The sequence below is a fragment of the Euprymna scolopes genome, chromosome 41, assembly GCF_053919585.1.
Source record: "Euprymna scolopes isolate OS-2025 chromosome 41, ASM5391958v1, whole genome shotgun sequence".
Lineage (NCBI taxonomy): Eukaryota > Metazoa > Mollusca > Cephalopoda > Sepiida > Sepiolidae > Euprymna > Euprymna scolopes.
The window spans coordinates 8569968-8591019 of NC_136522.1; the positions used below are offsets into that span (position 1 = coordinate 8569968).

A 21052-nucleotide genomic window follows, 5' to 3' on the forward strand; every position below is an offset into this window, starting at 1 on the left:
CACACTCCCCAAAGCCCACAAGCTGGGGCCTCACCACTGGATATAGTTTAAGGTCATATCCAGGACCCCCATTGAGGGACTTTTACCCTCTGCAGGGGGACAGTAGGCGTATTCTAATGCCCCACCGACAGGGCCAGAAATTCCACAGGGGGACTGATTCATATGTAATATATTGATGTTGGCATTCTGTAGATATTCAGCGAAAATGGAGACGCTCTAATATTATTGTAGCTATTTTGTTAAAACTGAAAAAGTATTTATCCAAGCTAGTAGGGACGCCCGGCGTAGCCAGGTCGTAAAATATGCTTAAATATGATATTTTAATTCTTGCAGATATATATTATTATTGAGTTAATGTTCTATCGATTTTTATATATTATAGAGTTGTGATTTCAAAAATAAAAAAATATATCTATATGATTTGGGTTCATTAGCTTGAATCGAAACAGAATCTCATATATATATATATATATATATATATATATATATATATATATATATATATATATATATATATAAAGAGAGAGAGAGAGAGAGAAAGTTATAAAATATATATGGCGATTAAGGTACACAGAATATTCCGCGTTTCATCCACGCTAGGATTCATTAGGCTTATATATCTTATAACTTACTACCTACATCTACCTACATATTGAGCACTGTTGAAGTAAACACTTAAAGTTTACACATAAATTTATACTTTCGTATATTAATTTATGTGAGTAAATGAAGTAGTCATATATATATATATATATATATATATATATATATATATATATATATATATATATATCACTTTAGTTCTTTCAGCTATAATCGAAACCGAAACGAAAAATAATTAAGAATTCTTGATAAAATTATATATAAAAAAAGAAATTACTAAGGTGTCATCAGCAGTAATCGAAACCGAAACTAGAACTTATGAAGAATTCTTGGTAAAATTATTTATTACAGGAAATGGGTTGGTTTGGTTGGTTTTTGTTTTACGGCATATCAACCCTTTTCAGGTTATTTAATGCCGAATCCAGTGATTTTGAAGAACAATTTCTTAATAGAATATATTTGTTTGTTTGTTTGTTTTTTTCAAGTCAGTTTCTATTCAACCCATAGTTGGGACCCTAACATGTACTACCACTTCTGGTCAGAATGGACCTGGGAGCAATGGCAAATAAAGGGTGGCTCCACACTCCCCAAAGCCCCCAAGCTGGGGCCTCACCATCGGATATAATTTAAGGTCATATCCAGGACCACAAGAAATGGAAGCACATAACAATTAAAGGACCCGGATGTAAGCGCGACACCGAAAATAACAAGCACGCTATCGTATTAATATAGAGAGGATGAACCCTAATCTCAAAAGTTAAAAACATTACCAATGCTCTGGATTATTTTGATTTTTTGGACGCCTATTCACATCTTATACGTAATTTTCAAAACCTTTTGGTCGATGTAACCTTCGACTTTCTTCAGGGATGTTACAGGAAAAAGGGTTGTCCCTTTCCATGTAAATAAGAAGAACATTAGATAAGTGAAAATGAAATTAGGATAAGCCGAGACTCGAACCTTGTAAGCAAAGTTAAGAATTGGAATGTTAGAAATTGGAATGTTAAAAAGGTCTATTGTTAAATTCTATTATAAAATAGTTAGATATTGTTTATATTGTAAAAAGAATTAATTGTTTATTCTTTTATAAAGCTGAATATTAAAATGTCAGGTTAAAAAAAATGAACAATACAAATGAAAAATACATTGTTAAAAAATAGGTTAGAATATACGTTGAGAATTCTTTTCTTTTTTTTCTTGTCAAAAGCGTGTTTGGAAAAACGTGTGCATAGCCACGTGAATTGGTCACGTTTGGGAAACACACTTCTAACGTCATAGCAAAAGGGGGATTCTCGATATAGGAGCTAGAGTTAGTCAGATCAGGGCAGTTGAGTCTGGCAGAACTGTCAGCAGAGTCGGTCGGAGAGAGTTGATCGACCAAGAGTTGACATGGTCAGATGAGGGTCCCCTTAGAGGCGAAGGGGTAAAAAGCTAACCATGTTGAACAAATGTGAATTCCTGACGTCATCAGCATTCGACCGGTCCAATGAATAAAGTATCATCGTTGTGTTTTTCTAAACCTGTTATCATATGTCATTATTCAACAACCAAAAGGTAATGTGTTAAGGTAATGTGTTAAGCATCTTATTATGAACATTGTGTAACCCTTCCAAGAATCTGTATCTCCCCCTCCTCCTCCTCTCTATATGTGTTATAAGAAATATAAGAACTGTGCATCTATCACCCTCTCACCCTCTCCCCTTGCTAATATATGTTATAAGAATCCACAGAACTGTATAAATGTCTCCTCTCCCCCTCATCATCGTTATATTCGTTATATGTATTGGCCCAATATGAACTCCTCCGTCTCTCCTTAATATGTACCCCTATGCAACAGGTGTATTTTGTAAAACTTGGGAATCTGCAACGGCACCCATTATTTAATTTACTGATATAACACTTAGAAGCCTTCAGTAATTCGCAATTATATCTATAGAGTCGCCCGTACTTAGGATTAAACCTTCAACCTCCAAAAGAGTGTAATATGGTACTATCGTTTCCCGGGGATAGTTACTTGGTTGAAGAACGTCCTGGGAACGCAACCAGCTCCCCCGGGGGGCATAAACGATATCCAACGATAGGCACATGGAAACAGCAACACAACGGGTCAAGATGTCGTCGGCTATAACTGGCTGGTATGGGTCGCTTAATACAATCATATTTCAATTCTCTCTTTCAATGAAGAAAGAGAGATAAATGGGGTGAAAAAGCGAAATAGATAAAGAGAGAGAAAGAGAACGAGAGAGAGGGAGAAAGAGAGATATGTTTTACGCAATGTTTTGTTTTTTTTCAACCTCAGATATTCGCATGCAAGTCTGACCTTCCTTGAATGATTCTGACACCGCTAAAGTTTCATAACACTTATTCAAACTTAGCCGACATGCTCTAACCTCCTAAATCCACAAGGCACCTGCATGAACAGTTTTTAACTTCATCATAAAGTCAGGCACAAGGTTAGAAGCTAGATATAGGGGTTATTAATGTAGAAACCCACAGCTCCCTCAAAAGGGGCTACGTCAATGTGCCACGGTAACTTACTACTGAATTTCACCAAATACCTTATTTACTATCCCATGGATCATTGTGAAAATGAAGCTGAAGATGAGAATAGTAGTCCGAAGAATCCAAACGAAATGAACAATAAATCCTCATCTAAAAATATATAAAAAAAAAAAAACAATTTACTGAACGATACATCGACTATGTGTAGAATTGGCACAAAAAGGGCCATTTACAAATTATTATTATTTTTGTATCGATACGAATTACACAAAGCTCTCTACAATCTCCGCGGGGAAAAGATCAGGAAATCCGAGTCATGACTTCCAGCTGCGACCCGGAATTATTGAAACGATTTCTTCGCTTGGTTTCCCTTGGGCTTAAACCAACTTTTTTATATGGCAATTTGGATAAGCATCGGTTTACATTAAATCTAATAATAGGATTGGGCAAATATCTGCTCTTTACACCTGAAGTGGTAATTGATTTTCATGTGGTCAATTCTAACAGTGAATCGGGGTTTCTTGTTCAGATGCCCAGCATCAGTAACAAATATTGGTTCGTTGTAATAGAATATCTTACACACCCCTTTTCCTCGATTAACTTGCTATTATATCTGCATAAATAAAGTTAAGTCGACTTTGTTGCAATTTTTCTAGCGATCTCGTATTAGTTATGAGTTACTCCCCCTTAGAATTTTTTCTAGGAAGATTAGTCTCTCTTACATTCATAGGTTGCAGTACAAAATAAGCCATTTAAAAAAAAAAACAAAAAAAAAACAGTAGTACAAAATAAACCATTTACAAATTATATAGTCAGTGGCTTAGCAACTATATTTGCCACCAAGGGCGGTCGTTAGATTCATCCATCACCGTTGGCTGTTGATGATCTGTTAAATTCAAAAATTACAATTTATTTTAATTTTTTTTCTCTTTCCTATTTTCACCCCACTAAAATGTCGCCCCTTACACGCGCCCCCTCCCCTTTGCTACACCATTGTATATGATTTCCGCACGAACTATCTAAAAAAATATTTTGTGTATATATATATATATATATATATGATGATTGCAACGTCTTGTCAGACGTGTGCCACTCCCTCAGACATTTAAAATCCATGAGCCCAAATGCCTGAGGGAGTATCTATACAAAGATGATGTTACGGAGTCTTAGCTTTGTACGAGAGCTAAGTCTCTCTCCCGGTTCAAAATGTTGAAATCCAGCAACAAGCAAGAGCAAGATAGCCAGCAACAAATTAAACTGCAGACCAGCTTAATGCGGGTACTGGTCTTCCGCTTTATGTTTTTTTTTAAATTAGAGATGTGCTTCTCCTAGAAAGGTTGCCTTCACCACGGCTTACGGGAGCCCTCTCCACCCCAATACACACACACACACACACACACACACACACACAAATATACACGGTGCTAGTTGGCCGTTGACCCAGAAAAAAAAAGTTCATTCGCCCTTATATATATGAATTTTTATATTTATTTATATTGATTTTTCAAATTCGGCCTCGGTAGTAGCGTCCTGAAATCTCTCCATTGTTTTATTTTCTTTCCTCTTATAATAAAATATTGAACTCACTCTTTTTTTCCTTGTACTCATTTGTGAATTATTTCACGGAATTTTGGCTTTTGGATGACCTCGAAATAATTTCCAGTAACAGAATTCTTTTTGATTTTTATTTCTGCAAGCCGGACTTTTACCAACATTTTTGGGGGGATTTTACCGACTTAGATCTTCTATTGTCCACTCGACCATCCATTCACGTGAAACCATTTTTCTTTTTTCCCCCATTCCCTCTGCTTCACTATTTTTAAAACCTTTTTTATCAAATAATCTCTGTGGCTCACTTGCAGTTTCATTACATATTTTGCAAGTAAAATCCGATTCCATATAAGAACAATGCACCTCTTTTGTATCTTCTTTTTGAAAATTAAATATGTTTTAACTCTTGTTAAACCGGTTTTTAACATGTTTTATATATATATATATATATATATATATATATATATATATATATTTCCTCTTCTTCTTCTCTGATCTTTCTTATTTATATTTATGTCTCGGCAGCAGTGTGAAAAGCATATCTTATTTTTCTTTTATTAATATTATTGGAATTTTTCCCCTTTTCCCTTGTACATATTTGTGAATTATTCCATGGATGTCGACCTTTGGATTATTTTGGACCATCTTCTTTCAATTATGTGATTTTCTTGGATTTTACCTGTGCAAATGGAAATTCAATTAATTTTCTTGAAGTTATACATTTGGATTTTACAGTCATTGGATTATTTATCTTTCACCAGACTATCCATTCACGTGTAATCACCTTTTTCTTCACCATATTCCTTCTGCTTCACGTTTTTGTTTTCAAGTAAGATCTTTGACTTACTTGTTGTTTCATCAAATACTTTTGCATGCAAAATCTGATCCCGCATTTTACTAATTCCTACCCTCTGATGAGAAGGAAAGTATTTTTTCGAAACTCCGCAGATTAAGGACTATCCACTTATCAAGTGTTTCCTTTTCAGATTAAATATGTTTTAACTCTTTTTCAAGGTTTTTTAACATGTTTTATTAACTGTTTGCTCGTATATATATATATATTACTTCCACGCTCAATGAGGTCGTTAAATAATGCCTGATAACAAGAGCAAAATATCATTTATTATATATTCGGGGTTTTTTTTTCCTATAATGTCGACGCTAAAGAAAAAAGGGATTTTTTCTATACGTTGAATGGTCCATGGTCGCCTGGGGAAATCTCATTGACTGAAGCAGATGGCTGTTTGTAGCGACCAAATGTAACTGTTTACCTTTGAATAATAATAATAATAATAATAATAATAATAATAATAATAATAATAATAATAATAAGTCGCAAAATACTCTTATATATAATATTTTAATTTTTTGCATATTTCGTATTTATTCGTATTTATTATTAACTAGCAAAACCAGAATATTTATCTCTTCCGAATTATTCGCTACTATATAAACTAACAGCAGATTTATATCAAAACTTCAAAAATTAACACAGTTTAACGTATATTTGCGCATGCGCAGAGGGATACTTTAATTCGACTTACGTCTGTCGAGTTATATATATATATATATATATATATATATATATATATATATATATATATATATATATATATATACATATTCAAGCAAACATTATTAAATGCAACGGAGATACTTCGCTTTATAAATCTTCTTTTTTTTTTAGTTTTTCGACTTTTCGTATAATCTTTTTTATATACGGAAAGTCGAAAGAAAATCATAAAACAATCCATATTTCTATTGATCAGCCAACATTAACGGGAAGGCAAAAGGAAATATTTGATATTTGAAAGAGCTGAAAATATATTATTATATTCAAACCTACAATCTCTTGGATAAAACCCGCAGAACACATGTATCAGCGACCATTGTTTCTTCCTTTACACTTTAAATTCACACACACACACACACACACACACACACACACACACACACATATATATATATATATATATATATATATATATATATATATATATATATGTATATATATATATATATATATATATATATATATATATACATATTCAGTAGCGTCCAAAAACTAAGGAACGGTCGATCATTTTTGTTTTTAATGGCTTTTTTGAATTATTTTTATTTTATTTAACTACCATTTTTAAACATTGGAAAATTCACCAACATTTTTTCCCCCTTTTTCCTAGATAAAGTTAGAAGCCGTTCAAAAAAAATGATCGACCGTTTCTTAACTTTTAGACGCTATTGTATATATATATATATATATATATATATATATATATATATATATATATATATATATATATATATATATATATATAATGGGCGGAAGTCTCTCGAGAGCTCTTTCAGCTATCATCACATCAGGAGAAAATCGATAGCGTAAAAATAATAATACTATGTCGAAAGTAAAGAGTTCTGATGGGGAACTATTGAATGGGCCAAAAATTACGGGGACACTAAAATAAAGTTTATTAACGTTTAAAAAACAACGATTAAAATTGGGTTGGATTCTAATGCCGACATCTTTTATTTGATGTCTCTAGTCTCTTTACCAACATATCATTGGATGACACTATACGTATATGTACCGACGCGCTTTACGATGGTCGCCTGACTGCTCCATGTTTTTCTAAAGGGATTCTTATTGAACTCATTTTAATGTGCACATAATCTGTGGAGTTTAGCTTTTGTGGTAATATGTACTGTCAGGTTGACGGGGTTTCAATGGGGAGTCCGTTGGCCCCAACTTTAGCGGATATTTTCGTCGGGTACAATGAATCCGTTTTGTTTAATTCTATAACAAAACCCACTGCATATTTCAGATATGTTGACGAGACTTTTGCTGTTTTTCCATCGCAAATTGAAGCGTCGATATTTTTTGATAGGCTGAATTCTTTGTATAGAGCTTTAAAGTTCACTATGGAAAGTGAGAAGGACAATTCGCTTCCCTTCTTGGAAGTTCTTGTCGAACGTTCAAGGGGGGGGGGCTTTCTCACTACAATTTATATGAAGCCGATATTTACTGGCCTATATGTGAACTGGTTGTCTTTTGTACGAAAATCACGTAAGGTCAGCTTAATTGATACTTTGGTACATAGAGCCCTGATGATTTGTTCACCTAACAGATTGGACGCCGAACTCGATAAGATCAGGGAAATATTCATCAATAATGGTTATCCTGTTGACTTTATTGATGACTGTATTTTCAAAAAGGTTGCGGATTTTAAATCCCCTAAAATATTTGGACGTTTGAAATGCCCGGTTTATTTAAAATTACCGTGAAATGGGGGAAAGAGTAACAGACTTTCCAAACAGATTCTCAGAAGTATTTATGACTGCTTTTATTCTGTGTCCTTGCGTTTGTTATATCATAAGATCAGACAAGGGAGGATGGGGTCTGGTAGTCTCCCTCCTTCTGCAGCCTTGGACTCTGCTATTGGCCAGCATTTTGTTGACAACCCGTGCTGCGCCGATAGATATAAAATTGAATGGTTCGAGGTGCTACATAGAGCGGACTCCAGAAACCATTTAAAGATTTTGGAGTCTGTCTCTATTGCGGTGCGGAAACATTCTTTGTGCCGACAGAAAGAAACATCTAACGCATTGTTTCTCTTTGGGGAACTGTGAATCTTTTCTCCCGTTTTTTTTCCCTCGTTGTGCCAATATTTTAATCGTTTTTAAACGTTAATAAATTTATTTTAGTGTCCCCGTAATTTTTGGCAAATTCAATAGTTCCCCATCAGAACTCCTTACTTTCGACATAGTATTATTATTTTTACGCTATCGATTTTCTCCTGATGAGATGATAGCTGAAAGAGCTCTCGAGAGACTTCCGCCCATTATATTTAAAACTTTAAATTCTATACCTCTAAACATATATATATATATATATATATATATATATATATATATATATATATATATAACCATTATTGATAAATATTTCTCTGATCTGATCAAGTTTGGAGTCTAACCTATTAGGTGAAAATATCATGAGAGCTCTATGTACCAGCGTATTAATTAAGCCGACATTGCGTGGTTTGATACAAAGGGCGACCAGTTCACATATAAGCCAGTAAATATATATATATATATAATTCGACCATTTTGGATTTTACCCTTCACCGGACTGTCCATTCATGTGAAATCATTTTATCATTTTTCTTTTGCCGCCTGTTCCCCTTACCTCACCCGTTTTTTTTAACCAAGTAAGATCTGTGACTTACTTGTAGTTTCATTAAATACTTTTATGTGCAAAATCCGATCCTGCATTTTGCTAATTCCTGCCCTCTGATGAGAAGTAGAGTATTTCTTCGAAACTCCGCGGATTAAGGACTATCCACTTATCTTGTGCTTCCTTTTTTTTAAATTAAATATGTTTTTAACTCTTTTTCAAAATGTCTTTTAACATGTTTTATTAATCATTTGTTCATATATATATATATATATATATATATATATATATATATATATATATATATATATATATATACGTATATGGAAAGTGAGAATTCTCTTCCCTTCTTGGATGTTCTTGTTGAACGTTCAAGAGGGGGCTTTCTCACTACCGTTTATAGGAAGCCCACTTTTACTGGCTTATATTATAATGGTTATTCCTTAGACCTTATTGAAGACTGCATTGACAAGAAGGTTGATGATTTCAAACCCCCTAAAATGTTTGGGCCCGATTTATTTAAAATTACCGTGGATTGGGGACAAGAGTATTAAATTGTCAAAACAGACTCTTAGAAGTGTTTATAAGTGCTTCTACTCTATTTCCTTGCGTTTGGTATACACTACGAGACCTGCTTTTCCATCTTTTCACAAAGATGATTTGCCGTACACCCAAATTAGTAATATTGTTTGTCAATTTAAATATCAGTGTGATGCTTGTTATGTTGGTCGAATATCTTTGCATTTGCTTACTCGTATAAATCAGCACGTTCCATCTAAACTCAGGCAGGGGAGGGTAGGATATGGTAGTCTTCCTCCTTACGTAGCCTTGGACTCTGCCATTGGCCAGTATTTGGTTGACAATCCATGCTGTGCTGATAAATATAGTATGGAGTGGTTCGAGGTGTTACACAGAGCAGACTCCAAAAACCATTTAAAGATTTTGGAGTCTGTCTAGAAGGCTGCATCGGGCACCATTTGACAGAAGATGGATACATGTAGCAAGTATGTGTGTACGAAAAGGAGCTAAATTTGAATACGTGTTCGCCGCCTAGGTGTGGAACATACAGTTCCATCAAGTATAACTCAATCTTAAGCCTCTTAGCTAGCCTAGTGACTGCTCATTTCCTCCCCAACTAGGAAGCCTCTAAGTTCCCTATCCCCTTTTGACCGCAATTTTTCTTTTCACCCCTCCCTCTAAATTTCACCCATCTTGGAGCGAAAAGAAATCAATCACTCTATCTCAATATATTACATATGTGGAACTTACCCAGGTGCCACTGGTATATAATTATTACTATAACAATTTTTAATACTTACAGACACTAATGATTCATCCTTTCGGGGATTATCAGTGCAGGGAGTTACGATTACAGCCGGTCGGGAGATTCAAACCCGGACACGAAGAATCTCTAACTCTATTAGCAAGAAACAAACTACACGGCCAACGTTAACTGCGAGAAATACAGTTGAAATTAACATTTACATAAAGCGTAAATATCAAGACGGCCGAGAGTGATCCCATGATTATAAAATCATAATCTGCGCACGTGGGCGTAAGTGACCGATTTATTTCATTTCAAAATAAGAACAAGTTCTTAAAGAGGCTGATATCGTTATTACTAGGGCTGTGACAACAGCGTATTCTTCTCATTGTTTTGACTCTTGAATATATATCCGTTAATATATTATGCTTTTATATAGACTGATGTGGTTCTCGGTTGATTGGCTGTGTCTTACTATGTCGGAATTATTACTACAATTATTTTTAATACCTACACGACGCTAGTGTTTCATTATTTTGGGAAGCATCAATTCAGATCACCACCGTCGGGAGATTCGAACCCGGTTATGAAAATATACATAACACAAATAAAGAAGAATGATTCATATTACACGTCTTTCACATAATTTTAGTATAGACTTCTTTAGTAGAAATCTTCCCTGCAACCTCTTTCCAACAGAAGAGACGTAGCGAGCCTGTCCCTGCTTTATCGTGATTTTCATGGCAGGTGCTCATCTGAACTTCAATCTATGGTCCCCCCTCGCCAGACTTTCAAGAAAAACACTCGTCTAGCCAGAACCACTATCAACAATTTTCCACACTCTTCATCTATGCCTAAACCTAAATGTAGATTCCATGAACAGGGCTTCTTTCTTATGACTGCTCGTCTGTGGAACTCTATTCCGTTTGCTTGCTTTCCAGCTGATTAAAATCCGATTGTCTTCAAGTCCAACGTAAACAAGTTCTTGATGAACCGCTCCCGTAAGTAATCGAAGTTATAAAATTCCCACTAATGTTTACTACTCTAAAATCACAATGACTAATGTATACCTATTAACACTTATCCTCGAATGGCCTCCGGGCCTTGATAAGTGGTGACCCCCCCCCCCTGTAAAAAAGAGAAAACATTGTTCAATGGTACACATGTATCATCACGTATATGCGTGTAAATATTTTCAAAACGAAATCGAGTCAATCGGTTTCATATGATTCGTACATCAACACGAGACAAGGTGTTTTACTACACGTAATTGTTCATATTTTGTTTTTAGAGGCGGCGAACTTTAAATAAAAATAAATCACAGAAAAATATTTTGTTTGTATTATTATGCGGCTTCTAAAGATTAATTTTTGGCATTTATAATTGTTGAAGCTCGACTGAACACATGGAATAAATAACTACAACACGGAAGTAAAGTAGAACAGATATATTGGAAGCAAGAAAGTATATACAATATTTACATAGAGTCCATTGGTATAGTCATGCTGAGACCGTCCCTGGAGAACGTCTGGGTGATCGTCGACTCTTTATCTCGTTATCTCTCGAATTCTCTCGCTGAGTCTCTCGTTGGGTCTCTCCCGTCTTTACGGTACCAACCATATTTATATAGTTAACACTCCACGTATGCTAATTATGTAGATCCTACCATAACAATAAATTAAATAAAATTTTGGCCATGTTGACCCCGCGGCTCGTGCGTATGTGGAGTAATCTAAAGGTCCAATTTTCACAAACTCTACGCATTAAATTAGGCCGTATTTCAGCAATAATGCGTTGAATGTTGTCTTATAAGTAGTCTATGGTGTCTGATTTATCAGTGTATACATAGGACTATACATCTTTCTGAAAAAAATAATCTAATGGGGCTAAATCGAACGAATAAGGTGGCCATTGACAGGTCCACTTTTTGAAATTATTCGTTCATCGAATGTTTCAATTTTTTTTTTTTTTCAAAATAAAATTGGCACAATTTGTAAACACTGCCCTGCTGTCCGGCTCTTCATGACCAATTGTCAACCAAGCTGAACTCAAAATAACCTGCCATTAAAGTAGATAGAGTTGTCAATTTAAAGTTCGCCGCCTTTAAAAAAAAACATATATATAACGAAAAACAACCAAGCATTTGCATTAAGGTAGTTGCCATGTTGTAAATCTATAAATGTATCTATCTATAAAAGTGAAATTGTCTCTGTGTGTACATGTCCCTACCAGACTACTCTGTAAATTTTCAGTCTACAGACTCGAAGTTTTACACAAGGGGTATTGAGATTTGGGAAAATATTTTTAATTGGTTTTCGGCCAGAAATTTTACTGTCAAGGGGTCAAAGTTCAATTATTTAACTTTTGAAAACTCTACTAAACTCCTCAACCAATTTTGGGTCTAAACACTTGACATTTTAAATGTAGATTACTTGGACATGGATTAAACTTTTTTATTTGATTTAAGCCCAAAATAATAAATGTTAACGGTTTAAAATTGGGTCAAAGTTTGTAAAAAATTAACATCTGCGGTCTCTAACAAATTACTTAGCCGATTTTTCGACTAATCATTTGAAATTTTACATAAAGTGGATTCAGAAATAGTGCAGGCTTTTTAATCGGGTTTTGGCTGAAAATTTGGCTGCCAAGGGATCAAAGTTTAAAAGATTTGACCTTTTCGGTCTCTAGCAAACTCTTCAGCAAATTTTGGGTCTAAACATTTGAAATTTTACATAAAGGGCATTCAGACATGCAGCAAGCTTTTTAATCATTTTTTGGGCGAAAATCTGGCTGCCAAGGGGTCAAAGTTGAAGGAGTTGATCTTTGCAGACTCTACCAAACTCCTTCCCCTATTTTGTGTCTAAACACTTGAAATTTTAGATGTAGATTACCTGGAAATGAGTCAAACTGTTTAATATATACATATGCACATAAAGTTATGGACAGCACATTGGACTCGAGCTAAGCCGGGCTTATTTGCAAGTAATAAACAAATTAAAACGTATACGTACAGATCTACGAGGGAGTGAAGTCTGTTAATGGCTTCCAACGGAAGAGACGTCATATTGTTTTTGCTCAGCCACAGTGTCGTCAGAGACGTCATGTTCTGAAAACTGTTTCCGGGAACGGTATGAATTTGATTGTCGTTTAGCTGCCTGAAATGAAATTGAAATAAAAGGATGACATAGAAAATACACACGGCCAACAGTAGACCCACGAGGAGGCTTAAATATACATGTTTGATATTGTGCAGGTTTAAGTCCCAAGTAAATTTAGTTTCAAATTTCTATTGTATCTTTGACCTTATAACCTCTCTCTATCTCTTTCCCATCCTCTCTCTATACACCTATTTATCCATCCCGCCCCTCTCTCTCTCCCTCTCTCTCTCTCTCTCTCTGTCTCTCTCTCTCTATCTATCTATCTATCTATCTGTCTGTCTGTCTGTCTGTCTGTCTGTTTCTTTCGCTCTATCTCCTTTTTAAGTGTTAACATCCGCGTTCACAAGTAAATGTACAAATTTGTTATATCTCTAAGCATTTTATAGTTTCTCCCTATCACTCTTCCTTCCCCTCTTTCCCTCCTACTCTCTCTCTCTCTATCCATCTATCTATTTACCTGGATATCTCTCTTGCTCTCTCTCTCTCTCTCTCTCTTTCTTTGAAGTGTATCCTTATCCCTTTCCAGCTTCTACTCCCCTCTCTTTCCCCCCTCTCTCTCTCTGTCTCTCTCTGTCTCTCTCTGTCTCTCTCGCTCTCTATCTATCTATCTAATCTTCTCTCGTACTCTTCCTTTTAAGTGTAAGCATACGCGCGTGCGTGTGTGTGTGTGTGTGTTTGTGTGTGTGTTCTTTCCTCATATCTTTCGAAACGGCTGAGCCTATCTTTTACAAAAAGATAATTTATAATCTCTGGCAGTCTTCTTAGATATTTTTTGTACAGAAATTCACCCAATAGGTATCGAAAATCGAAAAAATCCGATCTTAAAAACAGTCGTTTCTTTCTTATAGATAAAAAAATATATAGGGGAATATTTTACCTTACGCCGGCCAAGAGAAATAATAATCTCTCAGCAAATTATTTCTTCTTACAAAAAACAGATTTGTTGCCATCTGGAAATAAAGCTCAGCGGTAGAGCATTAGACTACAAATCGAATGATCCCCCTGTTCAAGCCCGAGTGCACCTCACAATTTTAATTTAATTTTTTCTATTTATTGAGTTCAATTTACGATAAATAAAAGAGGCACCATTTATGATCGCCGCAAATCATTTTTTCGTTTGCATACTTTAAACTAAACATTAACCAGAAGTGAATTTTCCAGAGTATTAATCAGCAAATCTAAATATCAGCTGACGTGATATTTTAAACAAACACAGACGGAATCTGATAAACGCAATAATCATTATTATTTTATTATTTTTATTGCGAATTAGTCCACCGGGAAAATTATTCCTTGCAATATGCATAATATATGTAATGTATAATAATAACAGGGATTTACATTGCGAGTGAAACAGTCGCATTTGTGAGTGATTTGTCAAAGTGGCGACTAGAAATAATGAAACGTTTATCTTATTGCGATTGTATTTCTTTCACTGACAATCTTCCAAAGCTCACTACTGAGTGAAAAATATCTTTTCAACTTTTTTTTATAAAACGAACAAAGTTAAATTGTTTAAACAATAAAAGTGTAATAAAACAATATACTTTTTTTTTTAACGAAAGATTTTTTTTTAAATATCTGAAGAAATTAGAATGTTTATACCTTCAAGTATGAACATAAAATTTCTTGTATATTTAGAATTACACTTGTTAAAAAAACACAGAAAACTTTTTATGATGTACATACTCGTCACAGAACGAAGATGTCATATTCTAAAAATCATGTAGGTTTGGTTAGTAACTTTACTGTTTGGCTAATAAACGAAAATATTTAGCCGTCAAAGGTCAATTAAAGATAAATTCGTCTGTAGAGCCCTGGATCAATAGCGGATTGATTCTATAATAAGAAATACACAAGCTGCATATATTAAAATATCATGTTTAAGCGTATTGCACGACCGGGCAACGCCGGTCAGCCAGCTAGTTCTCAAATAAATTTAAAGTTTTAGATTTCTGTTAATACTCTAAAAATCTTGTAGTCTTTCTCTATCCCCCTCCCTCTTCCTTCTTCCCTATCCTATATATATATATATATATATATATATATATATATATATATGTTTTATTTTTTTATTACTGTTTAAATTTTCTGTAAGGTCTGGCGAGGCTGTTAGATCGTAAACACGGTCCAACATCCGAAACATATGTAACCAAACAGATAAAACGGTAATAAAAAAATAAAACACATATTTGCTCTGCAATAGTATTGAGCACTCTCTTCAAGTTTTTACTAATTACCAGTTTTACCATATATATATATATATATATATATATATATATATATATAGAGAGAGAGAGAGAGAGAGAGAGAGAGAGAGAGAGAGAAAATAAAAAGGAACAGACCGTATTATGTGTTCATCAACGTTTCGTCTTTATTTCGAGACTTCCTCTGGATCATCCAGAGGAAGTCTCGAAATAAAGACGAAACGTTGATGAACACATAATACGGTTTGTTCCTTTTTATTTTCTCTATTTTGTCGGAATACTATTTCCATCATTTTCATCATATATATATATATATATATATATATATATATATATATATATATATATATATATATATATATAACTATTTTTAATTATATATATATTATATATATCAATTATATTAATTATATATATTAATATATATATGCCCATATCTCTCTTTCCCTCTCTCTTTCTCTCTCTCTCTCTCTCTTTCTCTCTCTCATTTTGCCATCGGTAATGATACTTTTTTCCTGTTCCTACAATCAGATTTCAAAACCTCAATGTACAAGGTTTCAATTTGTATGCTGTTCGAGAAATGTTTTTTTTTTTTTTTTTTTTTTTACTGATGTAATGAATATATGTACATCCACGTCTAATCTCCTAACAAGAATATGATTGGTTGTTTAAGCCATGAGTGCAAACTGGTACAGATACTCGAGAGAGACGTAAAAAGATACACTAAAAGCCTCACGCCATTCGTTAAGTAAAGCGTCTTACTTGAATATTATTCGAATAATGTAGGTAAGACGAGGCAGCTACTTCGCGGAACAAGTCAGGTTAAAAACTGCAGAATAGTTGAGTAAACAGGGTCAGTTGTCCATAGAAGGTCAAACAAGAGAGGGGAGAAACGTGATAAATAAAGAATTAGAGAGATATAAATATCTGATCAGAGATAAGTTAGTTTGGAAATCTCTACTAATATATAAAAGGAAGTTTGTCTGTGTGTCAGTTCGTTCCCTATAAACCCAAAAACAGCTGGGCCGATTTGTTTAGAAATTTCACAAAAACCTTAGTTCTGTGTCTGGGAGTGTTCTTAGATAGGTTTTGTACCGGAATGCCTCCGATAAGTATCAAAAATCGATTATCGAAAAATGAGATTAAAGAAAGAACGGTCCAATGTTGACCAAAGTAAACACCTCCATTTATTAGGTTATTTGTATGCTTTTTTTTTTAAATAAATCCTCGGCAGATCTGCCGAGGATTTTTCTTCTTTCAATTGGTAAGTTGTGTAATAGGTCGTCTAGCGCTTTCGACCATTGATCCGTCGTCAGAAGCAATTTTGTTGTGAAATATTTGGGGTTTTTTTCTGTTGCGTTTTTATATGTAATTAATATTATTTAAATTTTTATTTATTGATTCAATTTTAAAGAATTAATTAAGGTATGTTTCTATATTTCTTGTTTTTGTTTTTTATTATTATTCAATTTTCACCCCAAACAAAGCACAGAGCCACTTTGGAGTAGGGAGCTACTATTGGGGACATAATTTGCGGGGGCATTATGAAGGGAGGTGAGTAGAAAGATGTTTGTTCACATTGCATATCAGTACAGTTGGGAAAGCAGTATCCCGGAAGGGAGTTCCAAAGACTTGCAGTTCTGGGGAAGAAACTATTGGAGTAAAAGTCTTTCTTACACCTAGGGATATCTACTGTAAAGGGGTGGGACTTAGTTGCTTGTCGGGGTTTTCGGGGGTAGTCACATAAAGGAGGTACAAGTGCTTGCAGCTCATCAGAGCATTCATCGTTAAAGTATTTGTAGAACAGACAGAGGGATGAAACATTTCGTCCATGGGACAGAGGCTGAATCCTAGATGACAGTTCAGGACCTATCAGGTTGGCGACTCTCTTTTGAACCCTGTTCAGGAGTGAGAGACAAGCAGCAGATGCACCAGCCCAAATGTGACAACAGTACTCCATAGATGGGCGAATGGTGGCCTTATAGAGGTACAGAATACTTTCAGGCGTAAGTAATTTTCTATCACGGTAGAGAGAGCCCACTTTCTTTGCAGCAGCCTTGGCAATGCTCTCAATGTATATATTCCAGTTCATGTTCCCTGTGTGTCGAAAATACGTTTTCTCTTAATTTTTTGAAACAATAAAACTTGCTATTTTTTTATGTTATACTTTCTGATTTCGTTTTGGTTTTCTTTTCTTTCAATATTTGTTTTTTTATGAAAGATTCTATTTCCGTTTCCTGTAATATATGCGAGGAAGGTGGGCTCTCTCTGCCGTGCCAGAAAGTTACTTATGTCTGAAAGTATCCTGTGCCAAGGCCCCCATGTGGAGTATTGGTGTCACATTTGGGCTGGTGCAGCTTTTTTTAAAATTATTTTTACATGGTAGTCACCGCTTATCAAGGCCCGGAATCCACTCGGGGATAAGGGTTATTGCGTGTACAGTAATCAATGGGGTAATATCTGCTATTTGTCTCTTGTTCGTGGATAAGGTTCAAAAGAGAGTCGCCAGCCTGATATGTCCCGAACTGTCAGCTAGGCTTCAGCTTCAGTTTCATCGATAAAATGTTGCATCCCTCTGCCTATTTTACAAGTATTTTAATTCTAGATGCTTCGACGAACTACGCGCTCTTGCACCCGCCCTCCCCTGACAAATGCGGCCAATAGCAAAATCACACCCCTACACAGTAAAAATCCCCAGATGCCAGAAAGTCTTCTACTCTAATAGTTTCTTCCGCAGAACTGCTAGAATTTGGAATTCCCTTCCGGGTCCCTGTTTCCCCAACGGTACTGACTTACAAAAGTTCAAGTGTAATGTAAACAGAGATCTTGCTGCTAAACTCCTTGCATAGTATCCCTGCAATTTATGCCCCAGATAGTAGCGGAACTTTTGGAGTGAAAATGCAAATACAGTCATCCACATACAGTACTGTTTCGATGTTTCACAGCTCATCAGTGTGGCTAGACAAGCAACTACCTCAAACCAGAATCGAAACCCGACCGCCCAAACGACAGTCGGAGCTTCTAACCCTTGCGCTATTCGACTGCTGCTGTGCAGGTAGTGAATTAACAATGTTTTAACATAGTATATATATATATTAAAAACTTCTAAGACTATATATATATATATATATATATATATATATATATATATATATATATATATATATATATAGCCAGTAGAGTTTAGTTTCCTAGAAGTAAATCCAATGAAACAACACGTGTCTACCAAAATAGTGCTCAATGAGTGAACAGAGCAGGTATATTAATTTTATTTATACAAACATTAATGGCTACATATGTGCATACATGTTTCTGTAATCACCCACGTCGGGGGATTACGTCTTCAGGCCAAGAACCACCTTCAAAAGTGACATTTCCACCAAATACATTTTTCTATTTCGTTTATCAAGTTAAAAATACAACCTGGGTGGGAGTCAAAAAAAACAAAAACGGTAAAAGGATGAGTGAGGTCTATGAAGATGATAAATATCTTTTTTCTTTTCCCCCTCCCCCATCTAACTTAACTTTTGGCTTTTTATGGCATAGGGTCATTGAGAGTTTCGTTTTCTTGTCTTAGAGTCTGTAAGTTAATAACCTTAGCTATGGTCAACCAAGTACTGACCGGTGCCTTTTTAATCTACCTCCACCCACACATACACGCAACACACACATAACACATCCATACACAGCCACTGCCAACACACACAGTATACACACATTAATCCATATATTCAAAAGCGAATCCATGCTAGACACTTTTTGTTTTATTTACTGAAACTAGACAATGATTCTGAAACTACGTAGAAGATAAAGTAAAAGTTACATTAAGGTAAATAAAAAATATAAATAAATAAAAATAAAATACATAAATAAATAAATAAATAAATAAAAATAAATAAAAAATAAAAAAATATATAAAAAATACAATAAAAAATAAAAAAATAAAAAATAAGATAAATAAGAATAAAAATAAAATTAAATTAAAACAAATAAACCAACAAAATGTGAATAAATATAAACCCGAAAGTTATCTAAACCCCACATGTACCTATATGCGTGTATCAATACACTTATAAATGTCTAACATTTATCTACACCCGCGCATATATACACACACACACATTTCAGACATACAGAGACAAATAATAGTATTTTTCTTTACTTATGTAGCGTGGTAACATCTTCGTATATGCAATATTATGCTACCCGACTACAGACGGGTGTATATATATATATATATATATATATATACATATATATATATATATATATATACATACATACATATACACACATATACACAAACACACACATACATACATACATAAATACATACATATACATATATATATACATATACACATACATACATATAAACACACACACAACAGACATACATATACATATCCACACATACATACATATATAACATATATATAAACAACATTCGGACATCCATACATTTTTGTAATCTATATTGTTACAACAATTCTATACGAGGCAGCCTATTCTAATAGTTCAGAAATATACGTGTGTATACATATATCTACATACAATAGACACAGAGACACATCCACATACAAACATACACACAGATACATAGATACAGATATATATATATATAAACATACAAACATACATGCATACGTAAAATACACTTATATATCCAAAGTCACACAAATATAGACATATATATATATATATACATGCATACATGTACCGTGCCACCAAATGATACATCTAAAGTAGAAACAGACATGAATACACCTACTATATAAATTCACTTTTTCTATCAAATTCCACACGTCTAGTTACGTTTCATGGCCCCATCCGCTTGTTACACTTTCCTAAGTTGTAGGTTTTTACCGTAAAAATTGACACTACGTAAAAATTTATATTGAATTCAGCATGAAGTTCATAGGGTTATCCTCATATTTAACAAAGATTCTTTCGATGGTAAGGCAGGTATACATAAGATGTATCACGACACAATAATAATATATAATAACATATGACATAAATCAGAGTATTTAGGTTATACAAACCTAGTATATAAGCTTATATATTGTAGTACTTACCTTCATCTTTGCTTATTCACTCTAATACCCTTATTCCTTTCTCTTCCGTTCACCCTTCATTCCTTACTTTCTTTCATCTATTTTTTTTTTTTTTTTTTTTTTTTTTTATATTAATAAATTATTTTTCCTACCCGGGTATATAAAGATCATATATCCATACATGCACACACCCAAAAATATCCATATGCATACATTATTACGAGCTTCACTCAAAACGATCTATTACTCATTTAGTTCAAATATACCTTCATACAGGTACTTATTTCGGCTAGTAATACCATAACTGCTCGATGAAGTAGAATATTAAGTGACTTACGTAACCCATATGGGTATGATTATAGTTGCGACCTCACTTATCCTCTTTGTGGGGGGGGGTTATTTGATGGGGGTTAGTTGTACTTATAGCAGTTCCATTATCCTAATTTAGAGTTCCTTAAGTGCATGTATTCTGAAATGTTTGCAGGATATAGCAGTTTCTTGTTTAATATTCAATAATTTTTCTCGGTCTTTAAACC

At 34.2% G+C, this 21052-nt stretch overlaps 1 protein-coding gene across 1 annotated transcript in view; it reads right to left on the bottom strand.

Moving 5' to 3' along the window:
• LOC145266330 (uncharacterized) overlaps positions 1–21052 on the bottom strand; it is a 766230-nt gene that overhangs the window by 329894 nt on the left and 415284 nt on the right. Inside the window, exon 5 of the mRNA XM_080121918.1 lies at positions 13106–13249. Coding sequence (XP_079978044.1) covers positions 13106–13249 — 144 coding nt within the window. The remainder of the gene's footprint in view (positions 1–13105; positions 13250–21052) is intronic.